Here is a 17,475-nt window from a genome sequence, read left to right on the forward strand (position 1 = left end):
AAGATAAAAAAAAAAAGATTATGAATGCAAACACAGAAAAAAGTCCCTGGCAAGCAAGGTATTGGTAACTTGCTGTTCAGTATGCAGGGCACTGCCTCTCTCCCAAATAATTAGTAATTTCTTTTGAAATTAAATCTTTATGTGATAGGACTAACAGGAAAGGATGGCTTCTCTCTGGGATTGGCACATGTGGAGATGTTAAACATCCAGAACCTTTGTTTTAAATTCTTCCAAGTTACTTCTGATACTTTTCTTTCAATTGGAAACTGTCCTTAAAGTGAAATTAGATTATTTTTTTCTTAATGCATCTCCATCTTATATTGAAGCATATGGTTTTTAAATTCAACCTTTGAGTTACAAATCTGCTCAGTTTATCTACCTGTTCAGCTGTGAGCACCTGAATGGTGACACAACCAGTACACAGAGGATATCAACAGCACACACAGGTCCTGTCCCGCTGGAGTCTGCACCAAACAGAGCCCCAGCCATCACCCACTGCATCTGAGAACTTGTTCTAACAGACCTGCTGAGTACCTCTGTGTTTGCAGATGGCGTTTCTGAAGGAGTTTAGGCAGAACCCACCCTTGAAATACATTCAAATACCTGGGAACAATCAACCATTTCACAATATGAGTGTCTATGCAAGCATGTATAGCAATTATTCCACACCTCCACAAGGGCACTAGTCTTTGTTGTTGATTGAGATATACACAAGTGTGTATCTAAATATATATATGTATATGAATATGTATAAATCTAGACTAGGGATTTATTTTCTCAAAATTGTGAAAAATAATTTCTTTCTGACTCCAAATTTTTGCCTTCCTTGGTGGCATTACCCATTCCAGTGGAGTTTTTAGGATAACATAATGAAACTGAGTTTCAGTGTACACAGTAGTGAAACAAAAAGTATTCATCCATTCCAGCCCATAATTAATAACTGTTTTGGTTTTGGTATTCTGTTTTCCTGGAAGCTCCCCAGAAGTGTCAGCAAGACATAGTGCAAACTGACTTTGGCACTGTACAGCTGGAGGAAAGCACAAAGAGCTTGAGTGATGTCCCTAAGCACTGTACAGTTTTCAAGCTTGCTTTGAAGTCTGCGGAGGCTGCAACAAACCTCAAAGTGGTGTTTCTCCCAGATGTCACCTGAGGAGCCCAGGACAGGTAAGATGTGTGTACACACAGTTGATGCTGCTGTCTCCTGTCCCATGTCCTGGCAGTGTATTCTGTGTGCCATGTCCTCTGCAGGTGCTTCCAGAGAGCCACCTACACGAGTATCTGTCTGACTTCTCTGTTCATCCACGTGCTAATTAATTGTTTAACAACTTCAGAACAAGCTTATTTCCCTGTATTTCCTCTCTGCTCTTCCTCATCAGCATGAATCTCTGATTCATGTTATTTTGTTTGCGCACATTGTATTCTGTAGCCATGCACTTGATTGTGCTTTTTACAGGAGTAACACAATGAAAACAATTAGAAACATGCAAGGGGGACAGACCCCTTGTCTTTTCTGCTTAGACAAAAGGGATGGGAGTCCTGTGCATAGAGGTGTTTGTTTTCATTTAAAGTAACCTAGTCAGCACATTAAAAAGCTGTACAACTCTCACCTGATATTCTATATATAATTCTTTAATTTTTTATCCTTTTCTGTTTCCCTTTAAAATTAAATTTGTTTTTCATTTGTGTACCTAGTTTTATATTTGTATGTGTAATTAACCAGAACTCACTTCTCTTTTATCTGCTTAATTTCCACATCTGTACAAATCTTCCTGCATTATGAACTTCCAGCCATGAACCTTTCTTTTTTACATTTTGAATTATTACTAATGTCACCCTATTACAGTTTTCCAGTTCGTGTCACTGAAATCCTACTGACTTTTATGTAGGTTATTGCTCCTAATGTCTCGATGCACTATTCATATTTGTTCAGTCTAAAAAGAACACAAGATTTTTCTTGTATCAGACAGACCACTGAAAGCTTCTGCTGAGATATTTCTTTCCATCAGTCTACAGAGTTTTCCTGGGGAGTAGAAAAGTGGTTTTTAAAAATACTTTTTTTTTAAAATCAGTGACGCAATTTTGTTTGTAAAGCAAATTAGGTCACAACTAGGTCACAGCTTGTGCAGGCATTAGCACTCAGCGTGGCACAGGTGGGCTGACACGTTGGTTTGCCACACAGTTCATCTGCATTTCCAAATACTCATTGCCTAAACCATAATTGGTTTCCTACAATTTAAGTACAGCCTTCTGTTAAAATCTTTCCCTTTTGTTGACTAGATGAGAAAAGGCTCTTTCTCCTGTCTGTTGAATATGTCTGCTTGGTTTGTCCAGTGTGTTTCCAAATACTGAACTCACTGTACTTTTTGATAGATCCAGTTACCCACACCACTGCTAAATACATCGGCTTCTCTGCATCTTTTCAGCCCTATTAGACATTCTAAGAGGTAAATTTAGGATTATCAATTATGGTTTTCTTCTAGGTCAGAGTTATTTTAATTGAATTTTACAGTTTAGATTTTCCAGTTTCTCCATACTTGTTTCATGATGTTGGTTGGTTTAGATTTTGTTAAGAATATTCTGGCACATTTAATTTGTCACCTTGGACTCATATGAACAATTTGATTATTATGAACACAGAGACAGGTTGCTAATTTTAAGAAATTTTAACTAGCTAAACACTAGAAAAAGACAAATATAATTCTTAAGATATTTTGGTTTGCAAAAACAATTGAAATTCCCCATTTATTTAATAAATGAGGGAGTTGAAGTCTGAGTGTATTTTTAATGCATATTTAAATTTATTCAAATTTTTTATATTTCAAAAATACAATTAGTGCTCCCTCTCCTTACTTCTGTGTTTCTCAGAATGTACATTTTTAAGACATGGAAAATCAGTTAATTTTACCCATTTACCTATCTGGTGAGCTTCCTAGTGAGTGACTGGCTGTAACACCAGATCATAAAAGTCATTCAGAGTATGTTCCTTCACAAGAACTCCTAGCAGTTTTCCTTTCCAAGCTATGAATGATGGTCCCTCTGGGAAGAAGCATGGCTTCCATATTGCCACTATCAAACCAAGGGCAAAATGCGCAGAAGTGCCACTGAGTCAGAGATGAGGATTTCTTACCCTTAGCTTTGAAATAATTCACCAAATGCTTCATTATCCAGAGATGGTATTCTTTGACTGTAAATGTGACACACGTTAATTTGCATCTGACAATCTGAGAGCTCAGTTGGTGGCACATTGTGATTCAGGTGATGCTCACATGCAGTTATGTCATGTAAGTATGTCATAAGGTTCCATGCTAACTCACGTAGTACTGCTGTTACATGCTGAAAGTAAGCAATGCTTTCTGTAGGGAAATGGTGAAAAAGCAGAGAGGAATCTGAGATTCTGTGTGGTGAGGTTGCTTACAGCAGAGTTGTTCATCACAGAATAACCAGTGGAATTTTTTTAGACTTTTTACATCCGAAAAACTTTTAATTTCTAGGTGATTCTTGTTCAAACTGATTTTACCTGGCCATTTTTAGCTTCCAACTGTGAAGTTCCACAACTAAAAATATGTCCCAAAACTATGATTATTGTTAGAATCAGTTTAGAGCAGACAGGATAATTCATCTTGTACAAGGTACAGAGGCAGCTGTTACCTCAAAGATATGCTGTATAAAATTTATATCATGTATATAAATACAGGTGTATATATATATATTTTATCTATCTATATATTTTATCTATATATATATGTTAGATATATTTTTACAGATTTGCACACAAGACAAACTCAAGGAAAACCCCAGTCTTTATCAGGCAGCCGATTAAAGCTCCAGTTACTCATACAAGATGAAGCATCATGACTAACCAATTCTATAAGTATTTCTGATACTATTTCCTAATTACTTGTTCCTCAAACCAGAGGTGGCAAATTAACTGAAGTGATCCCTGGAAATTTCAAGTCGTGTTACAATTGAAATTTCTGTTGTTTTAAATGTAGAAGGGTTTCCTGTAATTCTGAATACTGTTTTTTAAGTATGCAGTGCCTCTCCCACCCACAGGTGAACCACTGATTGATGATGTCCTGCAGATTTGAGAGGCCACTGGGAGTAGTAGCTGCATTTTTCCTAGAACCTAAAAACAGGCATTTTAAATGTCCTAAATGCTTTGCCAGGCTGTTGTGATCTATCTGTTGGCAGTTGTTGCAGTGAATGGACTAACTCCTGGGAAGCTGCAGGCCCTGGGCGCTGCACAGAGGCACTGTGTCACACATCAGCTGCGGGTTGCCATGCATTATGCAGGGAGATTGAGTAATGAATTCCAGGCAAGCAATGTCACTCAGAAGTTCTGAGAGGAAAATGCTAATCACAGCTGTAAAGAGCATGAGTGGATTGAGGTTTTTCTTGTATGACTATTTGTAGGTAATTAGTATGAAGTCATGTGGGGAAACTGCTCCTTTATGTACAATGTGTGCTGGAGAAAATGATCACGTAGTGAGCTGAGTTCCTACAAGTTCCTAAGAGGAAACCTAGATCGGGGGAAGTATTTATTAGCATTTTTTCTTTTTATCCCTAAGTGTACCTATGTGGCTACTCTATGCCCATTGAGCTCCTGTACAGTTTAATTTCACACTGCAATCACTTAGTGTAATGGAAAGATCTTTCACCATCTCCCCCACTCCAGTCCCCATTCATAAATAAATGTATATGACAGACACAGATCACAGAGTTCCTTTCCAGCTCTTCACTCATCTTCTACCTTAGCCAAAACCTTGAAGAAAAAATCAGACTGAGTCTTTTGAAGTGCAACACATCCAGGCTTTGTAGGTGGAGAGTAGGAATGCCCACTGCAAATTCCTGCTCTCCTCACTTAAAATCAGGCTGAGTACCCGTATGATCTCTCCTTATTCTAACAGTCCTGATTAGCAGGGTCCTTGAGAGGACCATGTCCCATATGTGCAAGGGTTCTTGTAATGAATGTCAAAATCAACATCCTGGGAATTCCCTGTATCACAGTGTCAAGTGATGTTCCTGTGCAATGCACTTAATGGTAGATTGCTGCAGCCTGTATTTGAGTTTTTATTTGCATGGTCCAAGCATACAGCTCAATGAAGAGCATATCCAGATGGGCCACAGACCATTCTGAGTTTCATGAAGTTGCATTCTTGCAGTTGGTAGATTGCAAAATGCAATCTTATCATATCTGCCAACAGCATCAATCCAAGATTAACAATTAACCTACATTCCTGTGTCACAAATGAGTAGGCATGCAGCTGGATAGTTACAATCAGAAATGCATATCACATTTTTACCAATGCACTGTCTGTCTGCTGGGGTAACAGCATTTCAAGACCCTTGAAATTAAAATTCCTAAATTTTAGGTCACCTTTCAAGGATTTATTCCTTCTGTTTCTTTGGAAGAGCCACTTGACTGCTCTTGTTTCCTGGCTGTCTTGGCACAGTGGTTATAGCATTTAATTAGTTACTAGATAGTATTTATGGAGACTTTTAAGTTGTAAGTAATACATCAGCATTAAATTCTGTTATTGTATCACTCAAGGTTCTTTTTCCTGTGCAAGAATTTCTCTACTACAACATAGGAAGTGTCCTTTAGTAGGTGGTTTTTAGAATTACCTATTTCAAAAGGGCCCTCCTTGTTTTAACATCTCTAACTTCTATGTAATTTTCCAGGAAGGGGGGAGGATGAGGAGATCTGTAAGGGTGGGTACCCATATCCATGATAGCTCTGCTGAAGCTCCTCTTTTGACTTTTTTCTACACCCAGGCTCTGCTGCCTATCTACTTCAGTGGGGGGTACACTCATTTTCCAGCTAAATGTGCTTATCTCCCTGCCACATGTTGCAGAGTTTCAGCGATGAACATGTCTACAAATGGATGTGTTCAGAGCTCCCCTAAAATCCTATCAGTTTGCAGAGTTAGCTCTAAGCCTCATTTGGCAGTGATATAGTGGCCTTTGACAGTTTTTGGAGACCTTTTTCTGTCCTTCTTGGAAAGTGACCTCTGTAATTCACAAGTTCCTAGTCAAGCTGTCTGCATGAGTTGTAATTCATCTGACTCTGCAGGAGTAGACCATAACAAGTGATTTAGTAGCTCTGTTGCATAAACCTAGAGATAATAATTCAGTCCATATTCTCAAATTAAAAAATCACTGCTGTTTTGTCCTTTCACCAAGGCCTGCAAATGGGGAAAAATGCATTGTTTGCTTACCAAAGATGTCGGTGAACTCTTGTGAGCAAAAGCTGTTCAAAGCTGTTTCACCTGTGTTTCCTAAATGTGAAACAAGATGGTATTTTCTTTTGCTCATCTTTTGTCGTGTTTATTAAATAAGAAATCCTTCAGGGCCAGAGCTGTCCGTTGTTATAAGTATGAACAGAACATCTAATTCTGATTTGGGTTTCTAGTGGCTACTGTAATTAGAAATATTATTAAAAAGGAGTGTGAGGGTTTTTTATGGTCAGTAGAAAATTAGTTGATGATTAGATTAGCAGAAGTCCAAATTTACCAAAAATGGACTTGAAGCTAAGAAGATATGACAAGCTAGGCAGAAGTGCTGATTTAGCTCTTATTTTTAAAAAAAATCATCTTTAGATTATTGGCAAAGAAATAGAAAATACCACATGGCACTGTATGCACAAAGTCATTATTCATCCTTATCCTGAATACTGTACAAAGATCCTCTTATCCCAAAGATCCATAGAAGTGGAACAGCTTGGAGAAGGATAATAAAGATGATCCAAAGATGTGGAAGAGCTTTGTTACAAATAATCATTGAGTTGGTTGTGACTCTTCAGTCTTGAAATGAGAGAAGAGCTGTAGGTCTGTATGACAAAGATAGAAACCAAGCAAATTGTCTCCTTCAGAATAAGGCACATTGATGAAGGCAATTGGAGCAATATTCAAACAGACTCTTGATGCTCTGGGCAGCAGGCCTGTGGAAGGGCAGGTTCCAGCTCTTCACCAAGGAAGCCGCTGATTTAAAACCATCCCAGTAAGTGGGAGGAGCAAAAATAAAATAAAAGATGGCTACCTACCAAAGTTGCATCCAGCTCAGGAAGTTCTCTGGAGTGAAAGCAGTAGCAGGTTGAAAGCATACTGGCCTATAATACACCCCTCCCCTGTTTTCACTCCTCCTTGGGCATTTCTTTGGTGCTTCAGGACTTTTGGGCATAGCTTTATATAGTTCTGTAGTTACAGAGCATTGTACCTGCTACGGTCATCTCTACAGCATCAGCAGTTAAGGGTCTCTCTATGTGTGCCCGAAAAATGGTATTTGTCCAGGATTTCTCAGTTGTTCGTAATTGCACATTATAGTTCTGCCCTGATCTTTGTGGTCATGGCAGTGCCTTGATTGAGAGCTTTCTGTTGATTCAGTGAATGTCATAGATGAAGGCTCTTTTGGCTGCTTGACACAAAGAACTTAGGTGGCATTGCAAGTTTACTATTCCTCACATAGGAGCTGTCTTTGTATAATTCTGTTATACTGTATTACATGGTTGCATTACTGTAATCGTCATTAGAATAACTCTAATTTATAAGACAAGAATGTGAAAACTATTAGAATCATGCTTGGTTCTCTTTGTTCTTTTTTTTTTTAGACATCTTACAGCATTAAGAATTTGAAGAACTTTTGGAAGTACCTATAGATGGAATCAGGATGGAAACTGGAGAATTCAAAGTAATATCTAAATATGACTGACATATGTACTTTCATCTAAGTTGCTAAGTTAGGAAAACGTATTTTCATATAAGACATCAGCGCTATAAACCTGGGCTGCTGCTACCCTGTTTCGCGGTGCCTCGGGCAGTGTGCGGCACTGGTGAGTGACGGGCAGCCCGTGCGTGACTCCCGTGTCTCTGCTGATCCCAAGCATCCTGCTGATCACAATTATCCCGCTCCTGTGACAGCTCTCCCCACCAAGGTGCTCTCCGGAGGCGTTGTGTGGAATGACGCAATTTTAGAAACTTCCCCGGCTCTGTTGGTCCCTGGAGTAAGGGGGTTGTGAGGAAATGTGCAAACGTGTTCCTGAGGGGAGCACGGGCTGTCCCCGGCGCTGGCCGCCGGCTCCCCGCCTTCAGCCCTCCCGGGCCCCACGTTCATCCCCCGCCTTCAGCCCCAGACCCGTTCAGCCCCAGACTCGTTCGGCCCCAGACCCGTTCAGCCCCAGAGCTGTTCAGTCCCAGACCCGTTCGGCCCCAGACCCGTTCAGCCCCAGACCCGTTCGGCCCCAGCCGCCTCAGCCCGCGCCGCCCGGCCGCCATCCCGCCCTGCGCTGCTGCCGCTGCCGCTAGCGGGCGCTGCGGCGGCGCGGCGGAGCCCATAAAGGCCGCGGGGCAGGCGGCGTGTCCTTGTGTCTGTCGGTGCGTCCGTCTGTCCGTGCCTGCCGCAGCTCGCTCTGCCTGCCCGCGGGATGCTGGCGCTGAGCGCCGCCCGCCGCCTGCTTCGCCCTCCCGGGGACCTGCTGCCGCCGCCGGGGCTCGCCTGCTTGTGGGCGCCCGGTGCCCGCGGCTGCAGCGGGGCCGGGGCAGGCTCGCCGAACCCGGTGGTGTACTTGGACGTGGGCGCCGACAACCAGCCGCTGGGACGCGTGGTGCTGGAGGTAGGGGCGCGGGGGTGCGGGCAGCTCGCCCCAGGTGGGGACGCGGGGCCCAGGGAACGGTGCTGCGGAGCCGAGGGCGGCCTGGCCCCGGGCATGGCGGCCGGGGGGCGGGCAAGGTCAGGGCGGGCGGCAGGGCCGCGGCGAGGGCACACATGTACATACACACACACACACACACCGCCCGGGATGGCGGGGCTCCCCCGCCGGCCGGAGCCGCTGCCTGGCTGCCTTCGGGGCTCCTGTCCCGGGCTGGAGGGCGGTGGTACGGCGGTGGTACGGCCGCTCCAGGAGGGGCGGGCCGGGCTCGCACCGGGGCTGCTCCCGCTGGGCAGAGAGCGCTCACCTGTGTCCCCGGCCGGTCCTTAAAGCCGTCCCAAGGGAGGGCAGGGCTCTGGTGTGGCTGGGAGCCTCAAAGGAAGGTCACTTGCATGGCGTGTAAGCAGAAATACTGAGCGGAAACAAACTTACTGCTGTCGCGTGCCGCTGGCTTGAGGGGGACGAGCGGTGTCCCCGCGGCGCCGGGTCCCCCCTTGCCGCCGCTCTGCCGCTCGGGGCAGCCGGCCCGTCCGCCCCCGGCTGCACCCGCAGTTTGCTGGGCGATTCTTCTGAATCCTGTAAACTCCGTTCTTTAAAAAAAAGCGCCGTGAGCACCGTGTGCCGCGTTGTGCGCATGCAGCCTCAGGACCGGCATGTGCCTCAGACGTGGGCAGGAGTGAGGGCTGTGCTCCTGAGCGCTGGAGAGAGAGTGGAGCTCTTGGGAATGCTGCCTGCTGAGGGAAGTCAGGGTGGCCTTCTGCCCCAGCACCCACCTGGGGCTGTATTTGTAGAATCTATTAAATGCAGTTCATAAGAGTTCCCTCTAAAAGAGGTTCCTTTGAGACTAGAGTCCAGTGTATTATTTACAGTTCTTGTGCTCTCAGGATGTAGCATTTCAGGGAGTCATAGGTAAAAATATTACTCTTCAAATTCCTTATTATTTAATTAAAAATCTGGATGGTATTATTAAAACATAGCATTAGAGGAAATCTGAATGCATTGCAGCATCACCTTGAATCTTTGGCTAAGCTGTGGTGATCTTCACCTGCACATAGCCATCTGAGAAGAGTAGCCTAAGGAGGGAATATTAAATTATTGCTGCAGCCATGCTGTATCTACGTGTCTGCTGCTGGTCACTGTCAGGATGTCCAGCTAGGTAAACTTTGGTCTGGCTGGTATGGCCACTTTTATGTCCCTTTTTAAGATTTGTGAAAAGATGCGCATTAATTAAATTGCAAATGTGTATGTAACGTGTAGGTTGGTTTTGCTATAGTGTTTTTGCTCTTCTGTTGCCTTTGCCTTTTCTCTTTTCAACAGCTGGTTGTGTGCAGGAGGTGAGGGAGAACTTTGGTCTCTCTAGTTGTATCCAAACTCAGATCCTTGGGGTTCATAGTGAAGATTCTTCTTAGTTACTGCTCAATTATGTATTGATCAATGAAATTATTAGACACTGCTCAATTGGCTCTTCATTAAGTGGATAAAAATTTCATTGAGGGGGTATTTTTCATTGCTGGCCAAATGCTTGGAAAGTTTTGAGGTATTAGTAGAATTTTGGATGGCTTGTGATTTCAGCTAAGTTACCACTTTGGGAAAAGGGTTCAGTTGTGCCAGTCTTCCATGTAAATATTCTTCTATGTACATTTGAAAAGGCTGACTTTTTTTTTTTTTTTTTAACAGCTGAAAGCTGATGTGGTCCCAAAGACAGCAGGTGAGGCAGCATCTTCAGAATTTCATATTTAAGTATTTAAGTTATAGATTGTGATTTGCAGGAATGAGAAGGTTCTTTTACCCTTTACCCTTTACAACTATCCCCATTTATTACATGGAGAAATATGCCAATAAATGTTAGTAAGGAGATGGAATTTGGTATTTTTACCAATAATTTCATTTTGCAGTTTGCACCAGGATGGTACAGTTCATATATTGGGGTAACAGTGGTGAATAAATGTGTTTAAAACCACACTAGCTGGCATTAAAATCAAGCCCCAGAGCAAATGGAGAAGGGCAGATCAAAGGGGTGGTCTTTCTTAGGTTTTTCCAGAGAGTATATGGGGGTTTATTTTACTGGTCTGATTTTACTAGCTGATTAGTCCATTCATTTCAGAAAGTTCTTGTGATTTATCGTTTGCGTCCTTCCTCATCTGATTAATGAAATAAAAACTAAAAAAACCCCAATATTGTACTTTCTATTTCCTAGACAAATATCCTTTAAAAAAAGACATAATCCTCACAACTGCTATAAAGAACAAAGACATAAAAGTCAGAAAATTAAACCTGTGACTGCAGGCAAAGGTGGGGGAACTGAAGTCACAGCAAAGTAAAAGGGAGATGCAATGGAAAAGACTTATGTTTGTACCCCATCCTGGAGCTAAATAAGCTTTGTTTTCTTGGCTTTATAACAGGGTTTTTTTAAAGTACAGAAATAACTAATAGATTGAAAATACTTTAAGATACAATAAAGTTTTTGAAGCGTGTAATCTTGGAAGATGGTTAATCTAATTGTGTTTGTATTACCACATATGATGCAGAATATAATACTTTATACTTTGTTTCCACAGAAAACTTTAGAGCTCTTTGTACTGGTGAGAAAGGATTTGGGTATAAAGGATCCACTTTTCACAGAGTGATTCCTTCATTTATGTGCCAGGTAATGTTGGGGGGTTTCTAGGAATTTTTTATTGAATTTGTTTTTATATTATTTACATATTTGTGGAAACAGACCGGTAGTAACATTTGAAATGGCTCTGCTCTAACCTGTGCTAACAAAACAGCAAGGAAGGGACAGCATGACTTGTATTTCTGATCTTTCTGCAATGGCTGTTGCTTAGCTCACCTTTTGTACGGGTAAATGTAATTTGTGTAGAAGGTCAAAAACAGCCTGTCTGGAGGCTTTCTGCTGGAGTATAGCAGTGTATTTTTGTGTGGGGCAGAGCTGACAAAATGGCACTTGTTTGGGAGAAGCATTTGTGGGTAGAATGACAATCACCTTACTGTTCTAAGTGAGCTAAGCAAACAACGTGTCCATTCCTTATTCCCAGTAGCATAATCTGCTCACAATAGACAATGTGGTTTAGTTGTTTTTGATTTTTTTAATGTCTCTGTAGTATGGGGGGATGAGGAAGCCAAAAGGGTTGATTGGGGTTGATTTTTGGGAAAATGCACCTGAGGTGGATTTTGGTTTTGGTTTAGAGAATAGATCTTTTGAAATTCTAGGTAAGAGCCATGCATATTAACATTTTTTTCCCTTAAATGGCAGCAACTAAAATAACAACAAACCTTTTTGAAAACCTCTTTTTTCTACTGTGCTTGGTAGATGAGCAGAATGGAGCTGCTGTAGTACATTGCATTCCTGGTGGTCCTCTCTTACCTTAAAAAGGCTGCATTTCAACAGCATTGCATTGTTAAATGGCTTTGTAAAAAATCTGAGAAAGTTTGAAGGTTATAAGTAAGCTTGCTTTATTTATTCAATGATGACTGTGATGGTCTCCCATCCTCAGTTACTTTTTTAAGCAAAAAGCACATCTGTTGGAACAAGAGGCCCTAGTTGTGTGACCTATTTCTAAGAAGAAAAAAGGGGACAGGTTTGCTGTAAAGGACCTATTTTCCTGCCTTTCAAATGCAAACTAAGGCTCTGTGATGCTGACAGAGGGATAGAGTTTAGAAGTCTTTCTGGGATCAGAAATACATAAATATATTAAAAAAATACTCTACTTGGAATTCTGTCACCAATTTGTGAAGTTCCATCTAAGTCTCTTCTGCTTGCCTGCCCTGCTTTGTCCCCCCAGGTGGACTGCAATCAGGAAATGAGGATACTAGATGGTTGCTTCTGTGGTACAGTGAGATAATGGATTGATGTTTAGGAATTACTCAGAGGTCATTGCTCAAGTGGAAATACTGTCATAGGTTTCAGCAATTTTCGAGTGAGAGAAAACAGTAGTGACTATTTCCCACTTGCTGGGATGGATTGTTAATGTGATTCAGGCAATTGGTATGGCCTAATTGAAGGCCACCATATCCGGGACTTGGCAATTCCACACAGCATGCAGTGCATAGTTCTGGGACTGCGTAGGAGGAGCTGTGACACCTGTAGGAGGTTACTCAGGGTGGCAGGGGGAAGCTGAGGGTCACATGCAGTACCTGTTGGGTATGAGTTCTCTCTGGCATGGGTGGGTGGTGTCACTCCTCCAGAGGACATTGCAGTGGTTGGGAGCAGTGGTTAGGAGGCACCTTGGTGAGTCACCGTGGCTGCATTTTTTGTTTGGACTGGTTTTTTGTGTTTGACCTGAGACAGGTGGTCACATCTCTTCTGGCAAGCAGCATGGAGACAGCTAACATAAGCTTAACATAGCTCTGGTGTAACAAACAACAAAACCTAGAAATAGCAAAGGGTGGTAATGGAGATCCTTACCAGTGCTTATACATGTTGGAAGAAAGAAGGGGGAAAAGGAGTTGGGAGGTCTTGCCTATGGGAATGAACTTAAGTGATTTGGTTTTGAGGCCTTTGAGGTGTTTCTTAAAATTACTACTGCTTGTTGCATCACATCTGAGAGAAAGGCTGGTAACACAGAGATGGTTGCTGGAGTTATGGATGACAGATGGAGAATATCAGCAATGTCTGGAGCAGAAATGTTCTTTTAGCTTGACTGTCCCTTCATCTAGTTACGTGGTTCTAAATTGGCCATGCTGATCCTTAACCTGAAGAATATTTGTTGATGTTGTCACTTTTAAATTAGAGCAAGTGTGTGTGTGTTTGCAATAGCATTAGTTTTGATATGAAACAGTCCATGTGTAGAGTTAATACTAGTTTCTGTTTCAGGGTGGTGACTTTACAAACCATAATGGAACCGGTGGAAAATCCATTTACGGCAGTAGATTTCCAGATGAAAATTTCATCCTTAAGCATGTAGGACCTGGTAAATAACCATGTTCTTTTTACCTTCTGGTGACTATAACCTTTAATGAAGCATTGTGTATGAAGATGTGTTTTTTAAAAAACAAGGTTTCTTAGGTTTGCAGGTCACTTGGTAATACAGAAGTACCAGAGAAATTTAAGAATGTGTTGTCCTGGCATATACTTATTTGTGTGGACTGCTCTACAGGTATATGTCAGCCCATAAGGGGCTTAAAAATTCTCCAAAGGTGAAATTACTGCTTTCATAAGTCATAGACTTCAATTTTTACTTGGAAGATTACGGCAGAGTTAAAACAAAGTCATCTGGGATTTCTTATTTAGTAGGTAACATAGGTATGTCCTTTTAAGCTGAGATTAAGGCCAGAAAAAGCAATGAAAAGGCCATACAGAGGAATATCTGATTTAATTCTGTAGACTCTCTCTTTTACTTTGTTACTTCCTTGTCCCAAGAGACTGTGGCTGTTGAACCACAGGAGAGGTTAGCTGTTGTTAATTGCTTTCAGGGTGTGTACAGCTAATTACACTGTTGCTCTGTAACCAAGGGAGGCTGGGCAGGAGGGAATAATCAAGGCAAGAAGTTGGCATTAGAAATTATTGGAGATATTGTAAAACCATCACATCTTCTGTCAATCTTTAATCTTAATGTGCAGAGGAAAATTGCCTTTTCTGCTGCATACTTGTTACACCAGTCTAACGAGCTGCTGCTGCTGTTCCAGGTGTTCTCTCAATGGCCAATGCAGGACCCAACACAAATGGATCCCAGTTCTTCATTTGCACTGCAAAAACTGAGTGGTAGGTTCTCAGCCTTCAGATTAGCCTCATTAATTGATGCCTGAATTTGGAGGGTTTGGGGCTTTTTTTGTGTTGCTTGTGGGTTGATGTTTTGTTGGTTCTTTGTTTTGTTATTTCCAAATTACTTGATTCCAATGGAAAATTGATGGGTTTTGTTACTTGAGGGAGGAAGGGCTGTGACAGCAACAAGGCTGCTATTCCTCAGAGTGTTTCTAAGGTCCAGAGCTAAAGTTCTGTTCTAAAGCTTCACGTCACTTGAAGGGCAGTTGAGCCTATGCCATAGAGTTGGTCAGCAGGTGGGAGCTATGAAGATCTGCTAACACTCTCCTCGTTGTTTTAAGTAAAACTGCCTTTGTGTGTTTGTTTTACAGGCTAGATGGAAAGCATGTTGTTTTTGGACATGTAAAGGAAGGAATGGATGTAGTGAAAAAAATTGAAAGCTTTGGTTCCAAGAGTGGAAAGCCCTCCAAAAAGATTGTCATTACTGACTGTGGCCAGCTGTCCTAATCTTTTGCCCTACCCTTCAAGACAACTTGGATGCTGTGAAAAAGGAATCATAAGAACACCCAAACATTTCTTATCTCACGTGTAGCACCTATGGAACCATGTTTTTTATTTAACTTGGTCCAACTTTTATACTTATATTGAATAATATTGCTTGAAACCATAAAATAATAACTGAAGCATGTTGTAAGTGCAGCACTGTGGTAGTCACACTGGCTTGGTAGAGTCCCCTTGTGTTTTGCAAGAAGCGCTGACGTCACTCAGGGTGTGTGTATCTGCAGTGTTGATACTGTCCTTAGTATTTGGATGTTTCAGGTGTCAGAATGGATGGTGGAATTGACAGCAGGGGTTCTGCAGTGGGGGCTTAGGTATAAATTGAGAAATGCTGTGTTTGCTTTGGTGCTAGTGAATGCTTATTCTGTTGCTCGTCTCATCATTTTGAAGCAATACTACTGACCAGTGCTCTCAAGGCTGTCTGCAGCAACACTGGCATTTTTTTTGTGTCTCAGTTAAATTCTATCCAGTAGATTTAATGAGCAACTGTGGTTTCTTAAAAATCAGTTCTGGTTTAGTCTTTCTTGTAGTCTCAGACTAATTTTTAAAAATAAAACTCTACCGTACCTGCTTCAGTGGAGCAATTTGACTTTTGGGTTAAATAAATTGCTTTAGGTTGAGCTAGGCTACTACTGAAGCTCTACCTGGCAATAAGACCTCACCTCAATCCAGCCAAAGGATCTCAGGACTTTTTTTATTACGGAACTGTGAAATTGAAGTATGCTTCTGCTCTGTGATCTGGTTCTGTGAAGAATACAGCTCAGTTCTCAATATACGGCCTATTTTTGTACTTGGAGAATATAATCAGTATAGTGAGCTTGCTAGAGTGAGAAATAGGTTTGATTGCCTTTTTGTCATGTTGATCCTGTGAAGTCAGCCCAATTTGGGTATTACTTGGATTATTATTTCTTCTTATGCATCATCATCATGAGTCAGAATTGGACACCACAGAATCACAAGGCCTAATCAGTGCAGCAAAATCATAATTGTTGGGGTTTATGCTTGAGAAGGAAAGAATTCAACTGATCAGCTAAAGACATTTCATTTGTATAAAGCAGGATGTATGGTCTATGTGGCATGCTTGAGCAGCAACATGTTGAAACCTCACACCATTGCCTTTGGAATCACTAAGGCTGTCAAGTATTGTGATTGTGGGAGAAAGCACATGATTGTTTTGTGCAATAATCTCGTTACTGAAGAAAAATGTGATGGCTTTCTTCAAATGTGAATTTATTTTCATTGCAGGATGGTAATATGTGGATTTAAAACTATTTTGTACTGGATTTTTTTTGCACTGGGGGCTGCACCGTGTGTGCAAGGTAGTATTTAGAACGTAATTTTGCAAAAAAATGGAATTGAAAAGCTTTTTATTCTTTCCACTGTAACTGTTTAATCTCTGTAGTATTTTTTAAATATTAAATTGTGTTGGTTTGCCTTATTTCACTTGGATACAATAACGATTTTTTTGGTGCATTCTCTTAATTTGTATATGAAAATTATTAAATACACTTCTGCCACAAAAAAGAGCCTGTTCCTTTCTTGAAAGTAGGACTATGAGAAGCTGAAACCTCTTGGGCTTACCTGGGCTGTTCTAAGCTGTCAGCTTTGTGATGGGCCTGATCTGCTGGTATGGAGAAGCCACGGTGTCATTCAGGTACAGCCAGCGAGAGAAGGGGAGTGATGGTGCACTGCTCTGCCTCTCACTGCTGGGCTGAAATATCTGTCCTACCTGGGCACAGCACTCGGTGTCCCGCTCCGTCCCTGTCTGTCCCCGTCCTGTCGGGTCACAGCACTCGGTGTCCGGCTCGGTCCCTGTCTGTCCCTGTCCCGCTCCATCCTGTCTGTCCCTGTCCTGTCTGGGCACAGCACTCAGTGCCCCGCTCCATCCCTGTCTGTCCCCGCCCGGCCCGGTGACAGCGCTCGGTGTCCGGCCTGCTGCCCGCCAGGTGGCGCTGCGCGCCCGCGGCAGGGCCGGGCCCGTCCCGAGGGTGGCGGGTTCGAGCCCGGGTCAGCGCCGGGTGCCCGCAGCTCCCTGTGCTGCTCGGAGTGCAATGAGCTCCTGGCCGCCCTCCTGAAGCCCCCAGCGCTGCCGCTGTGTGTCTTGCACCCCACTGTCCCTGAGGGTGAGAAGACAGATGAGTAAAGTTGTGCCTTTCCCAGCCGCAGCTGTACATTGCTGTGAGCAGGGACTTGCTGGGGTGTGGTGGAAGATGTTGAAGCTCAGTTTATTGTCCAGAACAGTTTCTTGGGGAACTAGTGTTTAGAAATCCTGCATAACTTTAACAGGTCACAGAAGAGAGAGGCACTTACCATGGAGCTGTGGCTCTGAGGAAAGCTGAGGGATGGCGGGTGTGCTATGGCCACACCTGGATGTTTAGAATAAAAGTTTGTACACTGGCAGAGAGGTTGGCACATGCAGACTGCCTCTGGAATGAGGCTGGGGCACTCCAGGAAAACAGCCTGCTGAGAGCTTCACGTGGCTACCACTGATGTGCTTCCAGATGCAACACAAGTAAGAAAGCACACCCTTAGGTAAAGTGCAAGTAAATATACACAGAAAAAATGAGTT

At 42.6% G+C, this 17,475-nt stretch overlaps 1 protein-coding gene across 1 annotated transcript; it reads left to right on the forward strand.

Annotated features, from left to right (window-relative positions):
* The first annotated feature begins 8,320 nt into the window (after window positions 1–8,320).
* On the forward strand, window positions 8,321–15,856 carry PPIF (peptidylprolyl isomerase F). Its single transcript, XM_033066451.1, has 6 exons — window positions 8,321–8,608; window positions 10,322–10,352; window positions 11,203–11,291; window positions 13,461–13,557; window positions 14,273–14,348; window positions 14,720–15,856. The coding sequence occupies exons 1-6, from the start codon at window positions 8,420–8,422 to the stop codon at window positions 14,853–14,855; spliced, it is 618 nt and encodes a 205-aa protein (XP_032922342.1). The 5' UTR covers window positions 8,321–8,419; the 3' UTR covers window positions 14,856–15,856.
* Window positions 15,857–17,475: the final 1,619 nt, after the last annotated feature.

Source organism: Catharus ustulatus, chromosome 8, assembly GCF_009819885.2.
Source record: "Catharus ustulatus isolate bCatUst1 chromosome 8, bCatUst1.pri.v2, whole genome shotgun sequence".
Classification (NCBI taxonomy): Eukaryota; Metazoa; Chordata; class Aves; order Passeriformes; family Turdidae; genus Catharus; species Catharus ustulatus.

Coding starts and splice junctions, on each gene's coding strand:
- PPIF (XM_033066451.1), top strand. CDS start 8,420: ATGCTGGCGCTGAGCGCCGCCCGCCGCCTGCTTCGCCCTCCCGGGGAC. Junction 11,292..13,460: donor TTCCTTCATTTATGTGCCAG/GTAATGTTGGGG, acceptor TTTCTGTTTCAG/GGTGGTGACTTTACAAACCA. Junction 14,349..14,719: donor TGCACTGCAAAAACTGAGTG/GTAGGTTCTCAG, acceptor TTTGTTTTACAG/GCTAGATGGAAAGCATGTTG.